The following is a 25301-nucleotide window of genomic DNA, read 5'->3' as shown; positions in this document are numbered from 1 at the left end:
TGAACCAAGAAAGATAATTACTCGCTAACTTGCCATTAAGGCTTGTTTAGTCATGTCCAAAAGCAACATATTTACAGTAAAATATTGAGCTATATCAAAATAATAATACTAATTATTATTATTATTATTATTATTTTCGTATCACGCCACATCGATTAATACAATATTACAACCAATCTTCTTAGGATCCCTTTTTCACTTTATTCACTTCCACCGAAGTGGGACCACTCCCTTGTCTTTGTCCTGCAATGTCTCCATGCCACGTTCCATCAGCTTCTGTGTCCACCTCCTCCTCCACCACCCAATCATCTCTCTCCATCGTCTGTTGATAATATCGGACGGCCACGAACATCATGAACACTGCAAAAACAATGCATCAGCATTGCATGGAAACAAAGTGTAGTTTAATTTCTTGCATCGTGGCCAATAAAAAAAGTAAAAGAAGATGAGAGAGAGGGTTGCTTTTACCTGCCCAGATGCGAGCCACCATTGAAGAGAGGTTCCATACGAGGGTGAAGATGCACAAGGCCACGGCTTTCTTGTGCGAGCATGATTCCCAAGCATCACGAAATCGTCGAATCCAGAATTTACCTTCAATTGGGTTTTATTTTTAAGAAAATCAAGATCCATATCTGGAATAATTTACAACAATCTTATATTGTCGAATAAAAAAACGCAAGTGATGACAGAGGAGCCATGCTCTCTGATGGCCCTACAAGAAAGGGAAGATGATATTATGAGGATGGCCCTACACTTTAATCTCCTCTGTACCTTATGGCTGGCCAAATTAGCATCCAGTACTAGAGATAAATGATATTATGATGGAGATGGTCAGAAATGGATTCTAAGACGCTCTTCATTTCCTTTCTCGAGATCCTCCAATGGAGGAGACAGCATCAATCAATAGAGCCGTTACAGGATAAAAACGAAGATCTGCCAGGCACTACAACTCTACAAGGTCAACCCAAGTAGGGTAAACTATGACCAGTGCAAGTGTGGAGTGATCTAGTGAGGTAATAATTCAAGGATTTACCATAAGCAGTTAACTGTGTGGAGTAGGAAGAGCAGACTTTTGGTACAGTGAAGACTCCAAAAAAGCCTGCACGAGCATAGTTTCAGTAAGCGAAAAAAAAGTGAAACAACATGCAGGGAATTTAGCAGTTCTCCTTGTGTTTTGCTGCCAACAAGAAGCTTCAATAATTAGAGCAGACTGTAGAAATTAATGTATGTTTCCTTTAGCATGTGTTACCGAAGGAACCCTTTTGGTTTATGCTTGGTAAATAGCCACGTTATTAAGGGGTGTTTACAATTTTGATAAAAAATGATTTTTTAAATAGTTTTTTTATTTTAAAATATATTAAAATAATATTTTTTTAATTTTTTATATAAATACATTAAAATCATAAAAAATATCAATTTAATATTTTTTTAAAGCCAAATATACTTTTAAAAAGCTTTTAAAAATAAAAATAAAAATTATACCAAATACTCTTTTAACCTATCCCTGCCACCAACCACTTAAAAATATTGAAAAGACAGCTTTACACTTGTAAAAATGGAATTGATAATTATGTCAAAACTATCGTCCCAATCCCAAAAGTATCTTCCGAATCCCAAAAAAATGCTAATGAAGAGTGAACGGTTATTTTTTAAATATATTAAAATAATTATTTTATTTATAAAAAATTATTTTTAATATTCCCATATCAAAACATTTTAAAAATATAAAAAATTAATTTTAAATAAAAATAAAAATTGTTGAAATTATAGTAATTATAGTGCAAACGCAGCCCCACGGATTCTTTACAAAAACTGTTCATTCTCTTATAATTTCTAAATTTCTGAAATTAGACAAATGAAAGGAAACCTACCCAATCTTGCCATCTTCCAAATGGTGATGGAGCTGCCACACCTGGCAAAAACAAAGAGCAACACAGCCATCTGCCATAGTTCACAGACTCATTATTCATAACTATTTGAATATTTCTCGAGGTCCAAACAAGATCCAGCTAATTAAACTCAAATGAGGGAACTTACCTTCATTGTAGTTGCTGGATCACCAGAAAAAAGGGCTCTAATTTTCAACAAGCACTCATTCAAGTATGGCAGAACCAATTTTAACAACCAAATCGCCTCACCCTCACCCAGCACATAGCTTCCATCATCATCTATATCTATGACTCCCCTGAATTTCAAGGAAAAAAAGAAATATAAATAAAACCAATGCTTGGGACTACCTAATCGGCTGCTCTTTTTAATCTTAATTTGTTGACTACCTGCAAATAAGCGATCTATACAGAAAAATGGTGGCAAGATAAACAAGTCCCAGATAGGACATCACAGAAATGAAACTGCAAAAGAAATGATCAAGCAGAGTTTAGTATATAGGCCTCTGTTTTAAAGCAGAGGAAATACAGTAAACAAAGGCCAACATTGAATTCAGTGTTCTTGTTTTATTTGCACCTGACATTGAGGTCTTTAGTATAGGAGGATGAGATTATGATAAATGTACCCATTCCAAAGGCTAATGTAGATCTTGATACGTCTCTCCACATTACTAGATCCACTGAAAATTCTCAAAGATAGCCAAAATTGAGAGAATTTCAATAAACAAATTGATTAAGAAAATAATAAAAAGAAACTAACTTTCCCAAGAAATGAAAACTCACCTAGATTTTCAAGCTTGCTATGTCTACGAGTTTCTTTGAAATTCTGGTATTCATTAGCAACTGGAATTGCTGGCAGAAGACATGGTAAAACAATCAGATCATACCAGAAAAAAAATGAAGCAATCCCAACAAGCGCAATAACTTAATGAATCAATAAAGCATACTTACATGGATTAGGAGCAGCCTTTGCAAGATTTTGATAAAGAGTTGCTCTCTTTATTACAGGAGGAGGTTGTTTATTCACAATCGAAGAAGCTGGTGCTGTTCTGTTGTTAAATTGCTGAACTTTTTTCACTTCACTCACTACTTTCTTAGGCTTCTGTTCTGCTATACAAATCTCCACCTTCTTGGGCTTTTGTTCTGCTACATTTGTTTCCACCTTCTTAGGCTTTTGTTCCGCTACATTTGATACCACCTTCTTAGGCTTTTGTTCCGCTACATTTGTTTCCACCTTCTTAAGCTTCTCTTCTGCTATGTTAATCTCCTTAATATCTAAGCTTTTCTTTTCAATCTGAATCTCAATTTCTTCTTCGATTTCTTCCTCATCTTCATCTCCCTCAATATCTTCATCACCATCAATAACAACATCATCGTCATCTTCATGAGGAGGAGGATTATCTACCAAAAGCTTGGGAGGTGGTTTCTCTACTGACTCATTGGTTTCACTGATAGAAATGACCTTTTCCTGGCACACACCAGACTCTTTACAATTTTCCTCAGATCCAGTCTCCTCAATTTCAGGCGGGCTCTTCTCAATTCCATTAACAGATTCATCCAGTACCTTGTCAGCTTCTGACTTCGCCATCCTTAACTGAACTGAATTCTTTTCAACCCCACCATCAAGAACAGGATCTTTAACTATTTCAGACTGCTCTGCAACCTTAACAGAATCAGATTTTACTTTCCTCAATTCTACATCATATTCAACAACCTCTTTTATATCAGATCTTTGCTTCCTTATCTGCCTCGGGCTTTTCTCATTTCCATCAACAGAAACACTAACCTCCTTCTTTGGTTCAGATCTTCCTTTCTTGACCTGAATTGGACTTCTTACAATCCCATCAAGCTCTTTACTTCCTTTCTTGACCTGAATTGAGCTTTTATCAATACCATCAACTGACAAGCTAAGCTCCTTATTACTCCCTTCAGATCTTCCCTTTCTTGCCTGAACTGGATTTTTCTTGATTCCATCAACCGAAACACTCAATTCTTTACAGAGCTGATCAGTATTTTTTCCCTTTGCAATCTGAATTGGACCATCAAAGCTCTCAGATTTCCAAGTCTTTCTCTTGCCACTCATAGCCACACTAGCACTTGTACCAGTCTGTCCTCTCTTTACCATCTTTTTTCCAACATCTCCATTACTACTTCTACTCTCTTCAACATTCTCTTCTCCATTAAATACCTTAATTCCACCTTTAACTTCATCAAGTTTCATTCTGTTCTCCCACACAGAACCTGCTACTACACTAGTTTTAACCCCAGCTCTTCCCCTACTCACATCCATTTTGGACCCTTTTTATCCTATCTACCCTTCGCAAAGGTAACCATGTGCAACTGGGTCATGATAGATAATAATGATTATGAGTCTTTAAGCTCAAGAAATATCACTTGTTGGTGATGTTAGATAGATACATTGGGATCCCTTTAGCTTTTGCAAAGAGAAAGAGAAGACAGAGAGAGAAAGGAAGAAGATTGTCTTCTAAGAGACGATAAAAGGTGGTGGGGGTTGGTTGCTACTACTAAGCTTTTTCTCACTAGTGTACAATTTTGTTGGGTCTCTCTGTATACTAATGGAAAAGGGAAGAGAAAGAGAGTAAAATCGGTGGGGTTAAATGATTTGGGTGTTAAGGACGATCGCCTCTCTCTCCTTTTTGCTGCTTTTCCTTTCTTTCTTCGAGGAGTACTTATTCTTTCACTTTTTTTGTCAAAGGATCTAAGTGAAGAGCACTGTAACCGAGGCTTAAAACCCTCGAACTCATTGGTCTCACATGCAAATAGAGACGCTGCCATTAAATCTGTGTCAAAGCTGTCCTGTTAGGTGTAATTCAGCTAGTTTGTCCGGAAGCTAAAGGCAAAAGAAAAATTCATGTGGTGTTGAAAGCTACAATTTGTTAAAGCATTAGTCATCTGCCGAAGTAAACAACGTATACCCCTAAATTCGAAAATTCAAGTGTTTTAACTGGTTATTAATGTGAAGTATAGAGCCTGCACTAAACTATGATTTTGCTTTGACACATTCTTGAACTAATACCTACTACCTCATCGAAAAACGATTCTGGACTCTGTGACTGTCACGACCTGCAATTTGGCATATAAACGTTTATCTGATAGGTGAAATTGGTGTGAAAACTGAAAGGGCCTTGACTGCTAAGTGGTGTGAAAACTGAAAACTACCGCAAAATTCTTCAAACCCAATCCGATAGGTGAAAATGGTCTTTCTATGGAATAAATGTCAATTTATTATCGGTGGTTTTTTCCCATTTATTTAACCATATAGTATGGTACCATATAAAACAACAACAACAACTATTCAATTGCCGGTGGTAGTCAAACGTTGAGTAGTTTACCTAATGAATAAACTACAATAAAGTAGCCCTAAAATCACATGTTCGTTACCACTTTTAACCCCAAAACAAGTGTTTTTTATTCTCTTACAAACTTTTTTTTTATTAACCGTACTTTGATACGGTTTGTAATGTTTTTTAAAAGTTTTTTTATTTAAAAATATATTAAAATATTTATTTTATTTTATTTTTTACATTAATATAATATCATAACCATTAAAAAAACATCAGTATCATATTTTGGAGAACATTGATGGAGAAAAAAACAGGAATATGAAGCCGATTCATTTATCTCTTTGCTTGCAATTGCATGGTGTCCCAAGCTGCCTGCGGCAACAAATAGCTGGTAACTTAAGGGGGCGCCCTAGCACTATCCAGGGTGATCATTATGCAAAACTAACCAGCTGTTAGGTTGAAAATGTCTCAATCACTGTTGTTTTTTGGGAAAATAGTTCTACATTTGTGCGGTCATTTTAGGGCATATGAAATGAATGTGGCTGCCAATTTCCTTCAATGGTTAACAAACAAATAAACTATGCTACTACATGTGAGTCTGAACTCACTCGTTCGGATTTTCTCATATTGGAAAGGGAATATATATATATTATTGATGGATCAATATATGATACTGAGAAATGAATTTTGACTTTAAATCCTTTTAGAAAGTTCAAAATAAGGTTGTGATTTATTGACAGGTCGGTGAGGTTTACGTGCATGTCTAATATTTATAGGCTTAGCAAAATATTAGGCTCAAATAACATGTGTTTAGCTCATTTTCAAGCTCAACATCTTTAGATATGATAACGAGCTAAATTCAAGTAGGCATAGATATATATGACATATTACCGGATTTAGTGTTTTTGAATTTGACTTTATATAGAGCCTAATTAAATATAAATTATTAGATCTAATATTTTTGAACTCAACTACATGTCGCCGAGTCCAAGATTGATACAAGGCTAGGGTGTTGCTAATGCCTTCAGGTCTGGCTGTGTGCCAAGTAAATAAAAACATTTTTATTTTTATTTTATGAATGAAACCAAATCTTGTATCGGACTGAGTCGAGTATGGGTCTAATAACAGCATGAAAAAGGCTAGCGCATTGGGGAAGAAAATGTTTGGCGTAAGATTGAGTGCATGAATCCAAAGGGAAAGCAAGACCTGCTGGCAACAGGAGGGGAGGGGTGCCCTGCCAACCTTTTCCCCTTCTTTTAAGATGCTATGATCATGCGAGTCCAAAGCATACGTATGGTTGTCTTTATGCGACGACAATGCCAAGCTTCTCTCTCACCGACACAAATTTCCTGCTTCTGCATTGTAAATAATTGTTTCAGAGGGTGAGAATAGTAATTTTTTAAAGTATATTTTTTTATTTGAAAGTATATTAAATAATATTTTTTATTTATTAAAAATTATTTTTAATATCAACACAACAAAATAATTTAAAAGCGCTAAAAAATAAAATAAAATAAAATAATTTTAATTTTTTTCAAAAACACTTTTGAAATGCAAAAACAAATATACATAATCTAACTTTTTTTAACATATATATAACTATTTGAAGCACACGCTATCACATGTCGTAAATTTTTCTTTTAAAAAAGTTCTAGGTATACAACTTGTTTTCTAAAAAAATTCAAAGAATAAATTAAAAAAACTCATACAAGCATCTAATCAAATAGACCAATAATCATTTATGTAAATAAAAAAATCATTAACAATAACCAAAAGAGAAACTGAAAAAATTAAAAGATGAGTATAGGCCAACATATTTAATATCACAATACGAGTTGTTTACATAATTGTGTCTAATAAATTTATTTATAAAAATCAATCCATAACAGAAATCGATACACACATAAAATTTATTGAATAAAATAAAAGGGAAAATTTTTATGCAAGGCTGCATAAATTAAAAATTTTGTAAAAATAATAAAATTTTTTATTTTAATAATAAATTTAATCTATATAAAATATAAAAAAAATTATAGATGAATCATACCAACCTCATAAGAAAATTAAAAACGCTCTATATAATTAAAAAATAATTGTTATTTCAAAAAGACTAAATAAATAAAAAAAATCACTGAGAATTGATATTAATCAAAACACAAATGTAAAAAATATTTTGAAAAATACACATATAAAAGTAGTAATTTTTTTTAAAAAAAGTATATAAAAAAAGAATAGAAAAGAGTGAGGCCTTGTGCTATGGGCCTTGTAAGACAGGCTCAACGCTATAAGAAGGACCCCACACGTGGGCTTACAAGTCTAGGCCCACATGCACATGTTTTTTTTTTTAAGTGAATGGGATAAACAATGCATCGTCCGCCCTATTCTTTGTCAAAATAAAAAAGATGACGCGTCGTTTGTTAATTTCAAAATCCAGCCACTAGTGTAGTTGAAAAAACAAGGTTCTTTCTTTATTACACAAGAACTCATTTTAAACCTATTTTCGACCAAAAATATCTAAAAAACACCATAGAAGCCTTGTTAAATCAATCCATAACTTCAAAAAACACAAAAAAACCGTCATAAAATCAACCTGAATCTAAAAAACTTCTCGAGCTCACATATGTTTTTATAGGTGTTTTTAAGGTACAAAACACTCAATCTTAATCCCCCTCATCACATATAACATTTTGATTTAAAAACAGACTATTTTGGTAGCCTAAATATTTTCCAACGACAATTTTTTTTCTGATCTAGAATCTGGCAAATTCTTCTCTCACCTCCACTCATAAAATGAAAAAAAAAAATCTGATATCAAAATGCATGTTTTTAAAATTATAGGGATTAGTTACCTTATAGCTAAAAAACCAAGGAGAAAAAATGAAATTCTTAAAAAAATTTAAAGCCACGACCTATATTACAATTGTTTCTCACTTCAGTCTTTTATTTTTCAATTCAACTCTCATCCCTAAAAAAATATGTAAGTGAGCTTTAATTTGGGTTTAAAATGGCTCAATTATACAAATAAAAAGTTAAAGAATCAAATTAAATTGTTTCAAAAAACTCATTATTATAATATGAGAGGAGCAACAACAAACACATCTATAGTAAAAGAGTCATGCCTTTTATATTACAGGCAATATTATGGGGGTAAAAAAAGAAGAAAGATTCTTCTTGGTATAATCTTTTATTGAATTATTTTACTTCTACACACACAACTAAGCTTAAATATTACAACTTGTTGTCGTGTACTCGATCTCTTAAATAATATTTTCCTTTTTAATAATTGTTCAATGTAAATTATACTTACGTGCATTCATGATTTGATTTCATCTTTCCGATTAAATACAGAATCTTGGGATTTATTCGATAATTCAAAGTAATGTAATTGGGGGAAGCGGTGGCGGAGACAGGTGGCGACGGCTGACATGAGAGTCGTGGAAGGAGGTCTTTTTTCCTGGGGATGTGCATTGGGACTTGTTAAAATCCTATAGACAGCTCAGCTGTGTATAATTTGGGATTTCATCTGTGGCAGGCAGCACGTGCCGTTTAAGGCACGTGATCTTCGTTCTACTGATTTGTCCATGCCCCCGAAAAATCGTGTCTACCACGATCCAATATTCTTCCCCGTAAAATGTCTCCATATTTCTGTACAGTACACAGATGACAGCCCAGCTGAACGACTGTTTTTTTTCCCCTTCTAATTTCCAATTATTTGCTTTTATTTATAAATTACTGGAATATACTGAAATGATCGGGTAAAACACTGTAGCAGTAAATAATGACTGATTTTTCTTTCACTTTTTATCCTCGATCTTTTACAATTGCAACTTTATATGTCTAATTTGATGACAAGGGTAGACAAAATTCAAAAGGGGGGCCAACGAGTAAAAAAGAAAAAAAAAACATGGTTTATCTCGAAAAAAGTTCTTTTTATCCCTCACACTTTCCTTTCTCTTTCTTCTCTACATTCCCTAGTTTTTTAAATTTCAATTTTAATTCAAAAGTTTACTTTCTTTGCATTTCAATCTTTAAGTTAGAAAAAAAATATAGAGAAAGTTGCCTGGAAATATTAAAAGAGAAAAAATTGTTGGTTTGACTATTTTTCATTATAAAAATTACTGTTATTGATGTAAATGAATTTTATTTGATAAGAAAATTTTAATGATAGTGGTTTTTATTTCTAAACATCCAAGAAAAAGAAGATCGGTTATTGTTTATGTTTTTTTTTATTTGGTTGATTGTGATATTTTTTAGTGTTTTTTTTTTATGTTTTCTAGGGTTATTAGGATTTAGGTGGTTTTAAAAAAATTATGGTGTTTCTAAGCTGTTTTTAAATAAAAATAGCTTGAAAAATAAAAATTTTAACCCCAAAAACATATATGATCAGCTTTATAATTGTTGGATTATGAGTGATAAATAATAAATTTACATATTTTTTTTTAAAAAACAAACTGATTCAAGTGCACGAGCTTGGGAGGCCCACACACACTAGCTTCTCTTTTTAAAAGCCTGCTTGGACATTTGTTTTCATCAATGCATTGATTTTTTTGGCTTTATTTGTGTTTTTCAAGTGTTTTAATTATTTAATTTCTTAAAAATTATAAATTTTTATTTGAGTGATATTTTTATTAAAAAATGACATGCAAGAGAAAATGTGAATATGCTAAAGAAAATGACATTTTCTTTCAAAAATAATGTTGAGATGTAGTAATCAATATATTCACCACATGAAATGCATGAGCATAAAACTGATTAAAGTATCATTTAATTAATTTAATTATTATCATTTAATAATTTTAAGGAATTGTAAAAACTTTTACATCCATTTTATTTCAAAATACAAAACTTTGCCTAATGGCTATCTGTGTAATATATTCTAATATTTAATCAACATTTAATTTCATTTCGTTTTCACAGGTATGCTTGACTTTGAATGCTATTTTGTTTTTAAATTTTATTCTTCAAAATTTATTTGATTTTGAATTTATTTTTACATTTTTTTATCATTTAACTAAATTAAAAAAATATTATTGAATCTAATTAATTTTATCATCTGAATTACAAGTTGATAAAACAATTTAAATTATCTAAATAAATTCAATATATCAATATCTTAATATTCTTATAAAAAACTCATCTTAAATTTTTTTTACACCAAAACCAATGTGTAATGCGAGAAGTAACCTAGTTTCACAAGAAATGCTGCAATGATATAACTAGTAATAGGAACTCTTTGTATACCAACGTGATACCTTGATGTATAATCGTTTACTATTCGAATCTATAACAAGAGCTGAGATTCATTCAAAGACATGACATGGAGATTCCCATTAGCGTCGCTGGGAAATATAACTGAATTTCATTAAAAGACATAATGGTGACCATGTTTAATCGTTTACTATAAAGGATTGTGACCATTAAAGTGTTTGTAACGTGAGCATCTCTGGCTGGCAGGCATCGTAGTTTAATAATCACTTGCAAGTTCTTCGACATCGTCGGCCATTCCATTGTTACCGTTATGTTCTTGAGGGTGGCCACTGGCCGGTATTTTTCAAACGCAAAGGAAGTCAAGTCCCAGGAAAAAGACTGTTCTAAGCTCAGTCTCCGACTTACAGATATATACAATCGAACAGAATGTCTGTACATACACAGGAGGTGGGTATTAGAAAAAAACAATTCAGTACCTAATCCGTCTGTAAGGACCAAAATTGTAACGGGAAAAGGTCCCGAACTCCTGGCTTTAATATCTACAAGAAGAAATTTTGCTAATGGACACTTTACAGGTTGCCTTCGACAAGAACAGGATTCTGCAGACTCCTCTGATCTGTACCAAAGATAGCAGTAGTGTTTGCGTTGGTTACTTCAGTAGGAGTGAGAAAGGGCAAAATGCATTATAGGGAGAGTGGGGTAGAGACTGACCTTTAAAAAGACGAACTCAATCTCAGTTTGCAGCACATTGTCACTTTATATGATATACCTACATTTCTGACTTAATCTACCAGCCAAATTTACCCTTTTTTTTTTCCCCGACAGCGACAAGATATCCCTATCTGTCTTCTCAATCAACTGTATCGGATGCCGCTGCTACGCCAGAGTTCTCCCTAGAAATGAAATTATTAGTTGATCTCACTTGACACTGCCACTCTCTATTCGAGCATGTAACTCCTTGTGAGCACCTATCTTTGACTTCTCACTTTCTGCTAATTTCTTCATTTCTATCTCTAGCTGCTTGCAGTTCTCCACGTGGGCTTTGTGGAACAGTCTCACAAAATCGAACAGAGTTGATACAACTGCAGAAGTATTTTAAAGACTCAAGAGATGGAAATTACTATGAAAATGAATGCATTGCCAGCTACTCAAATTAGGCACTAACGGCCATTTATGTAGATGGAATAAAACTGATGAACTTTCAGATGAAGCTTTGTCACATAACAAAAAATTTGCATCAAGTCTTCGGTGCATAAAACAGTGTAAAATTTATTGATCCAAAGGTGGTAGCAATCAGGATCAATACAAACTACAAAGATAACAAGACTGGGTTTAGAAGTATCCTTCAGATAAATTGACCTGACAGATGATACAATTATGATTAGATCACATAAAGGGTCAGCTTTTGAGCTTCCTATCACTTCACATCGATGATGGGTGGATCGGCTAGACACATAGACAATGAGGTTTATGCTGGATACTGGACCAATCAATTTAGCACAAAATATGGCATCTAGGTCGTGCTTGGTTCGGAGTTAAAAATTGGATTTTGGTGTCAGGAGTGTAAAAAAGTAGTTGAAGGATGAAGCGTTACGGATGTTTGGCAGGTGTGCAAAATTGTGTAATGGTGGAGCTCAATAAATTTAAATTCAATAGCCCACTCAAAAGTTAACACTTAAATCCTTTCAGGGGTTGCTTGTTAACCCCCTTAAAAATCTCCATCCCCAAAGCTTGCCAAAGAGAGTTAAGGGAGTTCGCAGTTACGTGTTAACCCCCTTTAACCCAAACCAAACACGACCCTGATGCAGTCCATAAAGACTTCCATTCAAGTATCAAAACCCAAATAGACAGGACCAATTTTGGTATTCTAAAAAACAGCAAGTTTGAGCCAGTATGTTCATTAAATAGAATTAACTAACAATAATCTACTGCACTAGAATGGATCATGATAAAGAACAAGCGCTGCCATATTATGAAGATTTCTTAGGCAAAGATTTCAATTTTTGTTCATCAGAAATAAAAAGAACGATGTCACAAAACTGTTGCAGGTAACAAATACCTTGTTCGAAGGGACAGCGAGCTGGATCTTCTCCAAAATAAAGAATCAATGCATCCACATTTTTCCCCTGAAATAACATCAAATTCCAGATTCAAAAAAATAAAAATAAAAAATCGAGAGTACTAAACACTAAATTAGCACCACTCTCCAAGCAAAGTTTTAAAACCTACCACTCCAGAGTACAAAGAAGCCAAAGACCTTACTTCAGCTTCGGCAAAACAAAGGAACTCCTTTAAAGTCTGAACAATGGAAGATAAGCTACATGAGAAAATTTGTATGGAAATGCTCACACAAATGTGTGCAGGCATGCCTGTGTTAACCAACACAAGTAGATATGCTTGCGCTTGTATAAGGACTAGCAAACACACACACACACACACAAAGAGCTTCTAAGAAATCTATAAGATCACTATTTGGGTGCGGTGCAAATCATTCCCACAAATTCACCTGTAGTTTTTAGCTACCTTACATCTTCAGTGTTAGAAATTCTGACATTTAATCATTCAAAATCAAAGCTATATTCTCTCTTTAGAGAATCTGAATACAACATTCTGTCCTCTATGCACCATGGTTTCATTAATTTCCCATTACCAGTACCCGAATCAGTTCTAATTTGGAGTTCATTTTAACATCACATTAGATTATGTTATTCTACAATCAGTTACAGAAACTGGAGCACAATCTAAAATCACCATATGAATGGATCACTAAGGGTAAATCTTTGCTAGGATTAGGTTTATTACCTGATCTAGTAACACAATAAATTATGTCTGGCAGCCATATAATAACCATCTCAATGTGTACATCTTATATAATAAAAAATATATCCCTCCTCAACGCACAACTGACCAAAAGAGGAGGATCTTTCCCTCCAGATATGTATCTACCAAATTCTATAGGATTGTTCCTCCTTTTCATCCTTAACATTTCCAAATTGCCTATTATTATATCTAAGGAAAAAGTTTGCTTGCATTGAGGCACATATATTATCTGAATAGATAATGTAAAGTCCAAAGCTTGGTTTAAGAAAAACAAGTGATCATAGCAGCAATTTTTTTAAGCTCGAATAATGGCAAAGGGATAGTAATCTACTTAGACAGAAGAATTAAGAATTGCAATTGATAAACAAGTAATAATGGAAAGTTTTGTTTTCTCCTATATGCATGACAAAAAACATCAGCTGATTTGCAGTACCTTACAGAATGTGTCTGATATAGGACCATCACTTTCCGAGGCAGACAGTTCCTGTACAACTTTTTCCAGTCCTTTGCTTATGGCTTGCATTTCCTCCGCCAAAAATTTCAATTGTATCTAGATGGAAATCCAACATGTTAGTCACAAGATACTGGCTCTTCCGAATACATTGAAATGATCAACAAAACCAACAGTTGTACCTTTGATGCAGGTTCCAAACTGGCAAGGTCTTTCGAAAAATCTAGAAGTTCTGGTAGCTTGTCAGCAAGTACCTACAACATATCAAGCAGAATGTATATGATTTGCAGAAAATTCTCTGTGAAATAAGAAATAGAAGCTTCAATCCTCAGTATGGCAGTAAAGATAACATCTATAAATTTGATGCACATAACATAATCTCATTTCCATTGACAAGCCTCTGTAAACAAAAATTAGAAGCCATGTCTGCTTTGAGCTCAAATAAAATAATAAGAGCAGAACAGACCTCTTGGTTTTGGAAAAATGGGAATCAAAACTGGACCAGAAAAACAAAGAGAACAGGAACGAATTATTGGGCCAGTTGAGTTCCATGGATAGTTGGCAACTTGACATTGTTCAAAACCATGTACTGACTTCATAACATAAACAACAGCATACACTTGTACAACTTTGTACAATCATATAAAGCAAACATACAAATACATTAAGTTTTAGATCTGTCATGTTATGTTATACATTACTAGTACGGAAATATATGCTATGAAAAGTCATGCACAAAAGAACAAGATGAGAAAATGACAGCAGGTCTCCATAGAATTCTCAAATCATTATATTAAAAGTTAGTAGAAGTTAGTTTCTTAGGAAACTCATGAAAGTAGGAATTTGTACCTTGCAAAGATAATGCATGAGAGTCATCTTGTTGTTCCTTGCCCGTGTATCCGTTAGTTTAAGAAGGCTATCCAATCTAAATCCAATAGCCGAACCTAAAAGAAAAGGGAAAAAACTTTCTATTCAACTTAAGGAATAAAATGCAGTTACCAGCTGAAAGGGAAAAACAGAGCTACAAAATGAAAATTAGGTCATATGACAAGATTTGATAACCCAAGGCGTCTCAACTCTCAAATAATTTCTAAGAAAATAAACAAATAGAAAGAATTCTCAAGTGATGACAGGGTAAGAGGTTGAGGAAATCTGTACACAGAATGTAAAATACGACTTTGGTATCTTCAGATAAGGAATTCTAATCTTGTGAGTAAATGAAAAATACCAAAAGTTCGATCTCCAATCATTATAATCCATGGACTCTGCAAAAGTAATCCAAAACCTAATTGATAAGCATGTTGCCAGTGTTCTCATAGAGGACTTTTCATAATGGCTGTGAATGGTTGCTCTTTGAATAAGGCTTAGATAATCTTAGTACCAGTAGTCAAAGCGAACAATTATAACTTATCTGATGAGTGGTAAATTGCTGGTCATGCATGTATTTCTCTCATTTTCATCCAGTAAATAACAATCAATAAGCAAAGGTTAGAAGAAATGACTAATCATTCACAACAATAATGACAAACATGCCATCATAAACTATTTTAAAGAAATAGATACTGCTTCAAGGTGCTATTGAAAGTGTGGGATGAAGTAACAAAATTTCATGAATAGTGTCAAAAGAATACCAATTAGCAACCTTCCTATTTTATGGAAATGACTTAAGACTATAAGAGATAGGAAAGAGTTTTCTCTGATCAAAGAAGAAATATTTATCGAGAAAGGAGGAATGCAGAAGTATGACAATAGGGAGATTTTATAAGAAATCCTTCTAGATAAAAAAAAAAATTACAAAAATGAAAGGGCTTTTCAAATCAAATTCAATATCAGCTAAAAGAGTTCGTCCAGGAATAAAAAAAAAATAAAAAAACAGAACAACACCACCTCAATAAAAAAGAGGAAACCCCTCTATTTAACATTAGTTTCTTACAAAATAGCGGATCTCAAAAAATTAAATTACTCTTTGTCCAAATACACCAAATCACAAAATCAGCGCGCATGTTTCCAAGAAATCTACAATTTTTCTCCATTTCAAAATCCATTAATGACTGCATGAAAAATATTTAAGAGCTTGTATCATTCATCAGAAAGTCCAGATGATGGAGGACACGCTAAGGATCTCATTATTTTTATGCTAGAAAGCAAATGCATGAATTGGATATTAATTATATATTTTTCAAAGCATCTCATGTTATGTTTTGAGGCAGCTTTGGATGTTATTGAAATTTAGCTCTCTCATTCTCTATTGCTAATCCTTTCTCCCTCATCTTCTCTCTTTTCTCTCTCTCTCTCTTGTCCCTTTCTTGTTCATGATCAGCAGAAAGACTATTCCACATGTTCTAAAAAGATAATTCCAAATGCTCAGAAAAAAATCAGGTGCATAATTGACCACCTAAAACTAGGAAATGAAGTGAAGTCCTTTAAAATTTTCTACATGCAGAGGAAAGCCCTCACAAGTCTACGATTTCCCATGAACATAATGTTCCCGCAGGCAATCATGGAAGCAGCAGATTTTTTTATAGCTCCAAGTATACAAGAAACTACACCACAGCAAGATAGTAGAGCAATAAAAGTTTCTGCTTACCCCTAGCAGTTCCCTGATTCAAAGCATTTCCTAGCGAAAGAATAGTCTGCATGATTCTCTTCAATTTGGCAGAATTCTTTATCTGATAAAGCACCAGAAACAATGATTCCAATACTTAGAACATGTGAATTAGTACCCAAAACACTAACACAAATTAAAAGAGTGAGTAATATAGTCTAACTTGCCTCTTCTGCTGCAGAGTTCACAACATTAAGGCTTTTTCTGAGGTCAGAGACCTAAAATTGCAAACATAAAATGACAGGCTCAAATCTAACACAAAACCAAGCATAATAAGTAGCAAACATTTGAATGCATTTCCTAACCTGGGAATGAAACTGCATCTTGAATGAGAAAACTCTGAGTTTAGATTCTACTCTTGGCACCTTCATTAACTCTAAGAAGAACTGCCAAAGAGATCCATAAACTTATAAAATAAGAAATAGATGCCAAAAACAGATCATTTCAATTAACACAAACTCTCTCTTTCTTAGTCGACCCTTTCTAAGGAAAAATGCTGGGTGCCCTCTTTATCCATGCTAATTAAGAAAATGAAGATGGGTTTGAATCATAGGAATTATGTCAACACTGCAACTTCAGACTTGCATGAATGTTTGGTTTGACATAACGAAGAACAAATATACATCTAAAACATACCCAGTTTACCTTCTCATACATCTAACCATTGTTGACAAAAGATGTGATATCAATATACAAAAAGAAAAAAAACCCCGAGTCCATCCAAAGTTCAACCAAAAGAGGTAGCAATTTTGAAGTATCATAAATATCCATGTGTAAGCTGTGTAGTTTTGAGAAATACTTCAATTTTTCTACAAAAGACAATAACAAACAATTGTAAAGACAAAAACTACATCTACTGACCTGTTCACATTTCCCTAACTTTTCCTTTTCTCCAGTGTATCCCTGGACAAAGAAATGAAATGGCAATTATAGCCCAAAACACATGAAACTATCATCTTGAAGCTCCTGACTGAAATCAATTAGAGCCCATGAGATAACAGGACAAAATTACTGAGTTGAAAACTATAAACATAAAATACAGAGCAAAAGAAAGGGCTATCTCCCAGTTATGAACCCACCAAAATGGAGTCATAGAAAGAAGAAGTTGAGAAAATCCCACTGTTGAACATTTTTTTAATAGAGTGGCTGGCCCAAGATTTGAATATGCACCATTATGGTTGCAAGTGCAAGATATCATAACATCATACCTAGCAATAGCCCCAAATGATACATGATAGAGCATAATACTAACTTAAAAAAAGAAGAAGGAATCACCTTAAGCAGTTCCATCTCCTCTTTTGTTGGACAGAACTTTATGAGGTTGTCAACCTGATCAACGTCTAATGCTGAATCCTCAAGGGAAAGTACTAAACTCTGTCAATGCATCATGCAATGGAATGAGGGTAGCAAGTTATAAAATATTAGCCATATGGGCTGTGACTGAAAGCGATAAATAACAGAAAATAAATAAAATCATAGCAGACACGGAAATATTTTATAGAAAGTGCAAGATGGAAAGAACAAAAAAGGACAGGAAAGGAAATTTCAAAAATGCTTCTTATGTGATTTACAATTCCTAGACCTCAATAACGTAATCTGACTTTCATTGCAAGGGATGAGATTTCTTTTCAAAAACTATAAAATATAGGGCCTCTAAATAGATGTACTGGCATAACTATTGAGATGACAATGAGCAGGATGACATTAATGTAAGCTACAGAAATGCTTGTATTGGCATCAGGGGTATCATGATTGTTTAAGAAAACATGCTGATGCAGACAACAAAAGAAGCAAGATTGATAACTTTCTTTAGACAAGGGCATTTCTGTAATTTCCAGATCTGCTGAAAATTCTGGAAAATTTGTCTAGGTTTTGATTTTATATTTAGCATTCTATTATTATAAAGTAATTAGCTTTATTAGGTTTTTCCTATTCTAAATAGATTTCTTATATGGGAAAACAAGTCCTTGGACTAGAAGTACTAACATCTCTATAAAACGGCCATGCAATCTTTCAATATTTTAATTACAGTTTATGAATAAAAATTCTAGCAAATTGCTTTTGATTGTGTGACTCCTACGAACCCTAGGTGTGGAGCATAGGTTTTTCTATCCTCTAGGTGTGACTCCTAGAATCTTATCCCGCCCACATCCTTCCTCAAATTCCAGCTGAAATCCACATAAATACAGCTCTAAACAGCCCTATAACAGCATCTAAAAGTCAGATTAGAACAGCCCATAGGCTGTCCTGCATCACATGCTTTTGATTGCTCTATATATTACCTGTAAGGTGTTCTTATGGCTGCAAGAGAAAACAAAAAAACTGTAGCTACAGTAGTTAGGATATGTTTGGTATTGTGGTCTTGTTCCACAAAAGCCAATTGTGGTGGTGTCCCAAAGCATTAATTGCAATGCTTTCCCCGAAACACCTAAACTGCATTCATGGTCTTGGAGTATGCCAAACACAACTTCAGAGAAGGACATGATTCCCAAAAATTATCCTAGATATGATAAAGTATTTGTGCTGCCGCGCTTATACAGGTAGATAAAGGGACAGTGAAGTTGGCTTCTGTATTCATCTAAACTAGGAGGCTTTGCTCTGAACATTAATTATAGCTTACCATTAATTCATGTAGTGGCACTTTCACCTTTGAAAGCATGATTTCACAATTGTATGCCCGTCTGTGGTCAACCTGCAAGAAAATAATAATGAGGAGAACATACAAATACTTAGACACACACATATTATATAATTTCTCAGTTTCATTCCCATAATATAAAAGCTGAAATGCTGAAATTTTTCATAAAATAGTATGTTATCAATTAGCAAAATAATGTATTACTCATATTGTCTTAAGATCCATGACAGGAGATTGCTTAGTTTAGCCTTTAAACTGTGATGCTTGAAACACTAGAATGACTAAGATGGTAATTTTTGAATTGACATTTACAACAAAATTCCCCAGAAGTCTGAATGATAAAAGAAGAGGTAAATGTAGACAATTTCAAGAAACAAAATAAATTGCAGCAGTCATGCATTACAGTTATGGGTTTGAAGTATTAAATTTGATCCCGTGACTGTCAAAAAAGATAACAGCAGCAGTCTGAGGGTTGGAAGGAAAGGATTTATGCACACTTCTTCAACTGAGAGAAAAATGGCAGCAATCTAGCATTGCATCAATTAGGACAACATATTCATTTACCAGTTGCACTTTGTCAACTTTAGGTCCCCGTGAGCCACGCACACTTGATTTCCCGCCATGATCTGTATTTGAAACTGCTGCGGAAAAAAGATTCTCAAGTTCTGACATGTCAATCTCTGGGGCCCTATGTGAAGAGGTCACAAAAGAAAAGGCATATGAGACTTAAAAGAATATGAGAGCATGGTATGGCAGAATGTTTGGAAAGCAGCACATACTTGGAGGCTTCACCAGACTTTTGCGCCTCAGCCCACAAGCTTCCTTGTACAGCTCTTGTTAACTTCAACCAATGCAATGGCTTCAGCTTTTTAGTTTGATTGTTCCGTGAACTTATAGTACGCGACAAACGTCCCTTGGAGATGGAAGGAGAACCTAAGGGAGGTGCAGGAGTAGGTGGTGCAAGAGATGGAGACCCAGGCGATTTAATATTTCTATTGTTGCCTGTCTTTAAAGTGCCCTTACCAGAAGGAGGAGGAGGTGCAGAAGGGGCATGGGAGGAATTGGTTGACATAATGGGAGGAGGCGGCGGCGCTGGTGGCATCGGAGATGAAACAGTTAGGCTGGTTGTTGGCCCTGAATGAAGAGGAGGGGGAGGAGGGGGAGGTGGACGAGGTCCAGATCCAATAACATGATTCTCCTTCAAAGGCGGAGGTGGTGGTGGTGGAGGAGGAGGTCCAACTCCAATTTTGTTATTCTCCTTCAAAGGTGGCATTGGAGGAGGTGGTGGTGGAGGAGGTCCAGCTGCAATGGTGTTATTCTCCTTTAAAGGTGGTGTTGGAGGAGGTGGTGGTGGTGGAGGAGGTCCAGCTGCAATGGTGTTATTCTCCTTTAAAGGTGGTGGTGGAGGAGGTGGTGGTGGTGGAGGAGGTCCAGCTCCTATGGTGTTATTCTCCTTCACGGGTGGCGTCGGAGGAGGTGGAGAAGGTCCGGCTCTAGAGGTGCGAATCTCCTTCATAGGTGGCGTTGGAGGAGGAGGTGGGGTTGGGCATTCAGTTTTGAAAGTGGAATTATCCTCCTTAAAAGGTGGATGCGGTGGTGTTGTTGGAGTAGTAGGTTGAAGGCCAACTGATAATGACTTACCTCTGCTCTCTAAATAGGTTTCATTCTCTTTGATTGATGAATGATCTACTGATTCTGAAGCTGAAAGATCAAGAGTTGGTAGTGGATGAGGAAAAACTTTTACAGCACTAGATGTCACAGCAGGCCGCAATGGTGGAGGCTGTGCAGGTGTTGATGGTGAGATAGAACCACCTTTGGGTTCCATGAGTTCAATTCCAGCTGAAACTGTCAAAGCTTGTTCTGAGGAGACTGTAGATACAGTGGTGTGAGTGACCATAGATTGGCTGGCAAGTTCCTTTCTAGGACTCATTTCTTGCTTTTGAGTGCTAATCTCTACTCTGTGCTGCAAATCTGCATTTGAGTCTTCCTGAGCAATATTCGATGCACTAATTTGTTGGAGCAAATGAAGTGCAGCATCTGAGTTGGGATCAGACCAGTCAACAGAGCTAAAGATCTCTTTAACCTTAGCAAATGCTTCCACAGGAAGGCCTTCCTTCTCCTCAAAGCCAGTGAAATCTTCTGCAACAACGGATGCGGCTGCATCCATTTCAGAGAAAAGAATCTTCATCCAAAGAATAAACTCCGTGTTAGAAGGAGAATAAAAATATCAACAAGCAGCTATGCCAAATGAAATATGGTGAAATATTAAACCTCTGCCCTGAAGTCCTTTGGAAATCGATCTTTTGCATCCCATAACATGTCAATTTCATCACGGTTAAGCATCAAGATATTTGACCTAATAAAAGCTGTGTTAAACACAGCTCGAAACATCATCTCTTCATGTTCCATGTCATCATTTAAACTGATACACTCCAGCACAACATCACCTTGTATATGGCAATTAATGTCAACTTTAACAAGTTCACATTCTATCTGCAATAAATTATAAGGGGTTCAGAAAATCATATATGTAAAGACACCAGTTTCAGTGTTTGTGGAGAGCATATGCCAAAATAAATAGCAAATAGAACATATGAAGAAAAGTGAATCTTACAACAGAAAGAATAGGAAATGTGTTGAAACACAACCAAATTTCTCATGCAACTTTAATGTCACTGGAACAAAACTTAAACGTAACAGACTCAAGCTCACTGCAGATTAAGCCTCTGAAAAATGAGCTCGAGAAAGAGTAGCTCATGAATTAATCATAATCCTTTGTCCACAACAGATCAGTATAGGGACTGACAAAAAACATATTCTTCTGGTTAACATCAACCATATTGTGTCAATTCTAGATTCAAAAGCCACTCAAACTTTCACCTTGTGCTGCTCATTATTAAATTCTCACACTATTAGGTTTCCTGCACTTAAAATAACCAGACTGATAATCAGGGTGTCTACTATCATCTTGGGACAGTAGATAAATACATTCCACTAGTGGGAAGGTGTCATTGAACAAAAGATCCCAGGATATAAGTGCTTAATCATAAATGGCCTATTTTTTCCCCTAAGGATAAGCCTCTTAAGAACACCTCCAGAAAGATTCAAGAAAATATTTGCTCGCCAGTAAAAAGATTGAACCATAAAAATGTCTGGCTCTAAATATTCAGAAAAGAAAGGTCTTACTTAGTGATTAATGTTCCCAAGAATCAGGTTCATCAGAAACACAAGTGTCTTGTGATATTTTGGTTTTCTCCATCCATTCTGACAGCTTTCATGGGGAAATTACCTTGTTGAGATGAACACTGCTTGTTCAATTGAGCAATTATGAGGCTATTTTGGTTCAAGTTTATTTCTTTGAAAATCTTAGTTGGTGGCCAAAGCTATTCCTTTTCTATTAAATTTTACAATCCAAAGACACCATCACCATCTAAGAGTGCAAAGTGAAGAAATAATTGGAATATAAATGCTGTCACATGATGTTTCAACAGTTGACTAGCACAGATTAATAGATCTTTGTGGGAAATGGCTTGACGATGAAGAATATACAAAATACAAAAGCAAGTATATACAACATAGAATTACAAAGTTACCTGCTTATAAGCCCGAGGAATTTTTCCTTCCTTTTGAGTTGAGTACAGAAGTTTGGAAGTTCGATCAGAAACAAGAAAAGGGTCCTGCCCGTATACCCGAAATAGTGGACGGCAGCCCCCCTCCCCATCAAAATTAGGAATAGATCTTAGAATGACACAATCCAATGTGAGAGCTCTATCCAATGGAGGCCAATATGAGGCCACATTCCTCCTTGAGACATATTGTAGATACCTCAGTTGAGAAGGTACGGGATTCAATGCTGAGAACAACTGCAAAAGCTCTCGGGGAGCCTGCCTATGAATCATGTCCAAGGTCTTCTGCTCTCCACTATACTGTTTCCTATAAATCAACAGTCCAGCCAGCATGAAAGCGAGAACCGGCCAACCACCATGTTCACAGTGCATTAACAGAATATTCTGCTGTCCAAGGGAGAGCCAACTTTCACCTGATCTTAGAAAATGGTGAATCATCTCCATCGTGAGCAATGGGGAACCCTCGTATTGCCAAGGGTACTCCATTAAGGTCATATCATACTTGAATAAAGCATCAGCAATCTGGGTTTGTTTCTCTCCCTCACGGAAATTAAACACCAAGAATGAAGCATCAGGGAAATGTTCTTTAAGTTGACCAACTGTTCGACCAATGTAACCTTCATAATCTTCTTGCCAAGCATCAATGTTAAAGCAGCAATCAAACACTGCATTCACACAGAATGTGTAAATGTCAGCCATCAAATTAATACTTAACCCAGTTGTTGTTTTAAGTCACAACCCCCCCACAAGGCAGCAAAAAATTATTTCTTTTCTAAACGATCCCAAACATAATCCTCTTGACTCAAGCCACCAGGCCCCAAAAATTTTCAAATTTCAAAATCCCTACGATATACAAATGAATTCATTACTTTTTAACTTACTGCTGTAATTAAGCTAATGAGTTTCTAATAGACGTCTAAAACTGAGCACAACTCAAGTAATAATCAAAATCCACAACCCCGAATTGCATTCTCCACAATACATTTTCTTACCATCCTAACACAAAAAGAAATTTTTTGAATCAAACCCACTTCAAAACATGACTCAATTATTCAAACACAATCAACCAATTCTCTCCCTAGATAAAAAATGAACTTAAAATTCAAAAAGAAAAGAAAAATTGCAATCTTTCTTAAAAATGAAAGAAAACTGACCATAAACACGCTCGGAGATCTCAAGAAGACCATCAGGAGGTTTCCTATAAAACAATTTGCGAAACAACGACATCTTTTAATGATTCCTCTATCTCTCCTTCAAATTTCCAAACTTTTTTCTTGCAACACAACCTTTTACGTAACAAGGAGGAGTTCGGTTGGGTAGTAACTAAGAAAGAAATGAAAAAGTTGGCTTCAAGGGAAAGAAAAGTGGAAGTCTTTGGTTGTTAGTTTTGTTTGTTACCATAAAAAAGCCAAGCTCAATTGAATCAACCATCCATCCGGTAGCTGTTGCCCCTCGGCATGAAATTTATTTTATTACTATTACCTAACTGATAAGAGGGGATGGCATGACGGGTTGCTTGGTCTTACGTGGATGCCATTAACTATCGACATCGAGGAAATAGTTGAAGTCATCATGCATGATCCTTACGACTTTTTCAGTGACTTGGGTTTTTTATTGTTATTGTCAGTATGACAAAAGATTTGATTGGATAAAGTTGAATAGTTTACAAATGGGCTACTTTCTGTTGACTTCTAGCAGTGGGCTAATAGCCGAATATCATCTGCTTAGGCCCCAGATTATCTATGGGCCCTCTTGAAGATAACGTGTCCCTCACAATAATTTGAAGTAATTTTGCAAAAATTGGATGTATTTTGGGTATAAAAGAAGTTTTTTCTTCTTCTTCTTCTTTATGATTTGGGAAAAATCACATCGGCGAGGCCTTCAAGCGCACCCCTAGTTATAAACTCAAGGACCCATAAGTTGAACTCATGGAAGAAGGGTGTTCTGCCTAAATGATATTTGTCATTTCTATATCAAAAGTTGGTGTAAACTCAAAAAGTTATTTTAAAAAATTTTCAAGTTAATTTTAGATTTTTCATCTGGTTTTTTAGATTATTTGAGATTATTTCTTTTCAAGAATATATATATATTCCCGATATTTTGAATAAAAAACATATTGAGAAACTTTTTAGCAAAAAAAAAAAAACTTATGACTTGAATTTTCAATCACCCCTTACCTGAAATTGGTCCAGCAAGAGATGCATTATCTTTTTTTAAAAAAAATAAAGGGAGAACAAACTTAAAAAAAAAAAAGAAAAAAAAAGTCAGCTCAGGTACATGGGGTTACACTTAAAGAGCCCATGGCTGGGTTTTTTTTTTTCCATTGGTTTTTTTCCTTCCAATTCATTCTTTAGATTGTTTTATTGGATGTTTTTTTTTCAAATTTTTTTGCATAATTTTATCAAATTTTTATGATGTTATTTAATTGAATATGAATTAATATTTATTTAGTTTATAAATATAATTTCAAATATTTTTTTTATATTGAAAGGCATTTTTTATGTGCAACCCTACTTAAAATATTTTTTCTTCAATTTTATTCAATTGTTTTTCTATAAGTTTTTTTTTTGTTTTATTAAATAAAATATTGGTTTCAAAGAATCAATGTTATTAAAACAATTGGATTTATGCCCATGTTTCGGGATTAAATATCTACTTCAACATCTATTTCTTTATTTTTTTCAATTTAGTATTTGGTTAAATATCATTTAGTTTTTACTTGGTTTTCATATAAAATGATAATATATTTTTTTTTAATATGT

General features: G+C 34.6%; 2 protein-coding genes across 2 annotated transcripts; both read right to left on the bottom strand.

Annotated features, from left to right (window-relative positions):
• LOC133674413 (reticulon-like protein B21) lies at window positions 1-4635 on the bottom strand. Its single transcript, XM_062095500.1, has 9 exons — window positions 2838-4635; window positions 2670-2738; window positions 2464-2566; window positions 2277-2351; window positions 2038-2185; window positions 1872-1941; window positions 1034-1099; window positions 469-591; window positions 1-360 (listed from the first exon to the last, which is right to left on the bottom strand). The coding sequence occupies exons 1-9, from the start codon at window positions 4174-4176 to the stop codon at window positions 182-184; spliced, it is 2172 nt and encodes a 723-aa protein (XP_061951484.1). The 5' UTR covers window positions 4177-4635; the 3' UTR covers window positions 1-181.
• Window positions 4636-10778: 6143 nt separating this feature from the next.
• Window positions 10779-24076, bottom strand: LOC133674392 (formin-like protein 18). Its single transcript, XM_062095471.1, has 18 exons — window positions 23694-24076; window positions 22507-23204; window positions 21185-21406; window positions 19693-21095; window positions 19478-19601; window positions 18896-18967; window positions 17551-17649; window positions 17137-17178; window positions 16581-16661; window positions 16443-16493; window positions 16258-16339; window positions 14520-14614; window positions 13853-13924; window positions 13653-13769; window positions 12629-12697; window positions 12459-12525; window positions 11111-11481; window positions 10779-11015 (listed from the first exon to the last, which is right to left on the bottom strand). The coding sequence occupies exons 1-17, from the start codon at window positions 23764-23766 to the stop codon at window positions 11318-11320; spliced, it is 3531 nt and encodes a 1176-aa protein (XP_061951455.1). The 5' UTR covers window positions 23767-24076; the 3' UTR covers window positions 10779-11015; window positions 11111-11317.
• Between the last annotated feature and the right edge of the window lie 1225 nt (window positions 24077-25301).

Source organism: Populus nigra, chromosome 15 (assembly GCF_951802175.1).
Source record: "Populus nigra chromosome 15, ddPopNigr1.1, whole genome shotgun sequence".
Classification (NCBI taxonomy): Eukaryota; Viridiplantae; Streptophyta; class Magnoliopsida; order Malpighiales; family Salicaceae; genus Populus; species Populus nigra.
This window is presented reverse-complemented; position numbering and strand designations above follow the sequence as displayed.

What these genes read in the sequence shown, in the direction of transcription:
- LOC133674413 (XM_062095500.1), bottom strand. Translation starts at nt 4,176, where the DNA reads ATGGATGTGAGTAGGGGAAGAGCTGGGGTTAAAACTAGTGTAGTAGCA. An exon ending in TATAGATCGCTTATTTGCAG is followed by an intron (nt 2,186 to 2,276) that starts GTAGTCAACAAA and finishes CTTGAAATTCAG; the next exon opens with GGGAGTCATAGATATAGATG. An exon ending in CACACAGTTAACTGCTTATG is followed by an intron (nt 592 to 1,033) that starts GTAAATCCTTGA and finishes ACCCAATTGAAG; the next exon opens with GTAAATTCTGGATTCGACGA.
- LOC133674392 (XM_062095471.1), bottom strand. Translation starts at nt 23,766, where the DNA reads ATGTCGTTGTTTCGCAAATTGTTTTATAGGAAACCTCCTGATGGTCTT. An exon ending in GATCTCCGAGCGTGTTTATG is followed by an intron (nt 23,205 to 23,693) that starts GTCAGTTTTCTT and finishes GTGTGAATGCAG; the next exon opens with TGTTTGATTGCTGCTTTAAC. An exon ending in AGGAGATGGAACTGCTTAAG is followed by an intron (nt 17,179 to 17,550) that starts GTGATTCCTTCT and finishes TTCTTTGTCCAG; the next exon opens with GGATACACTGGAGAAAAGGA.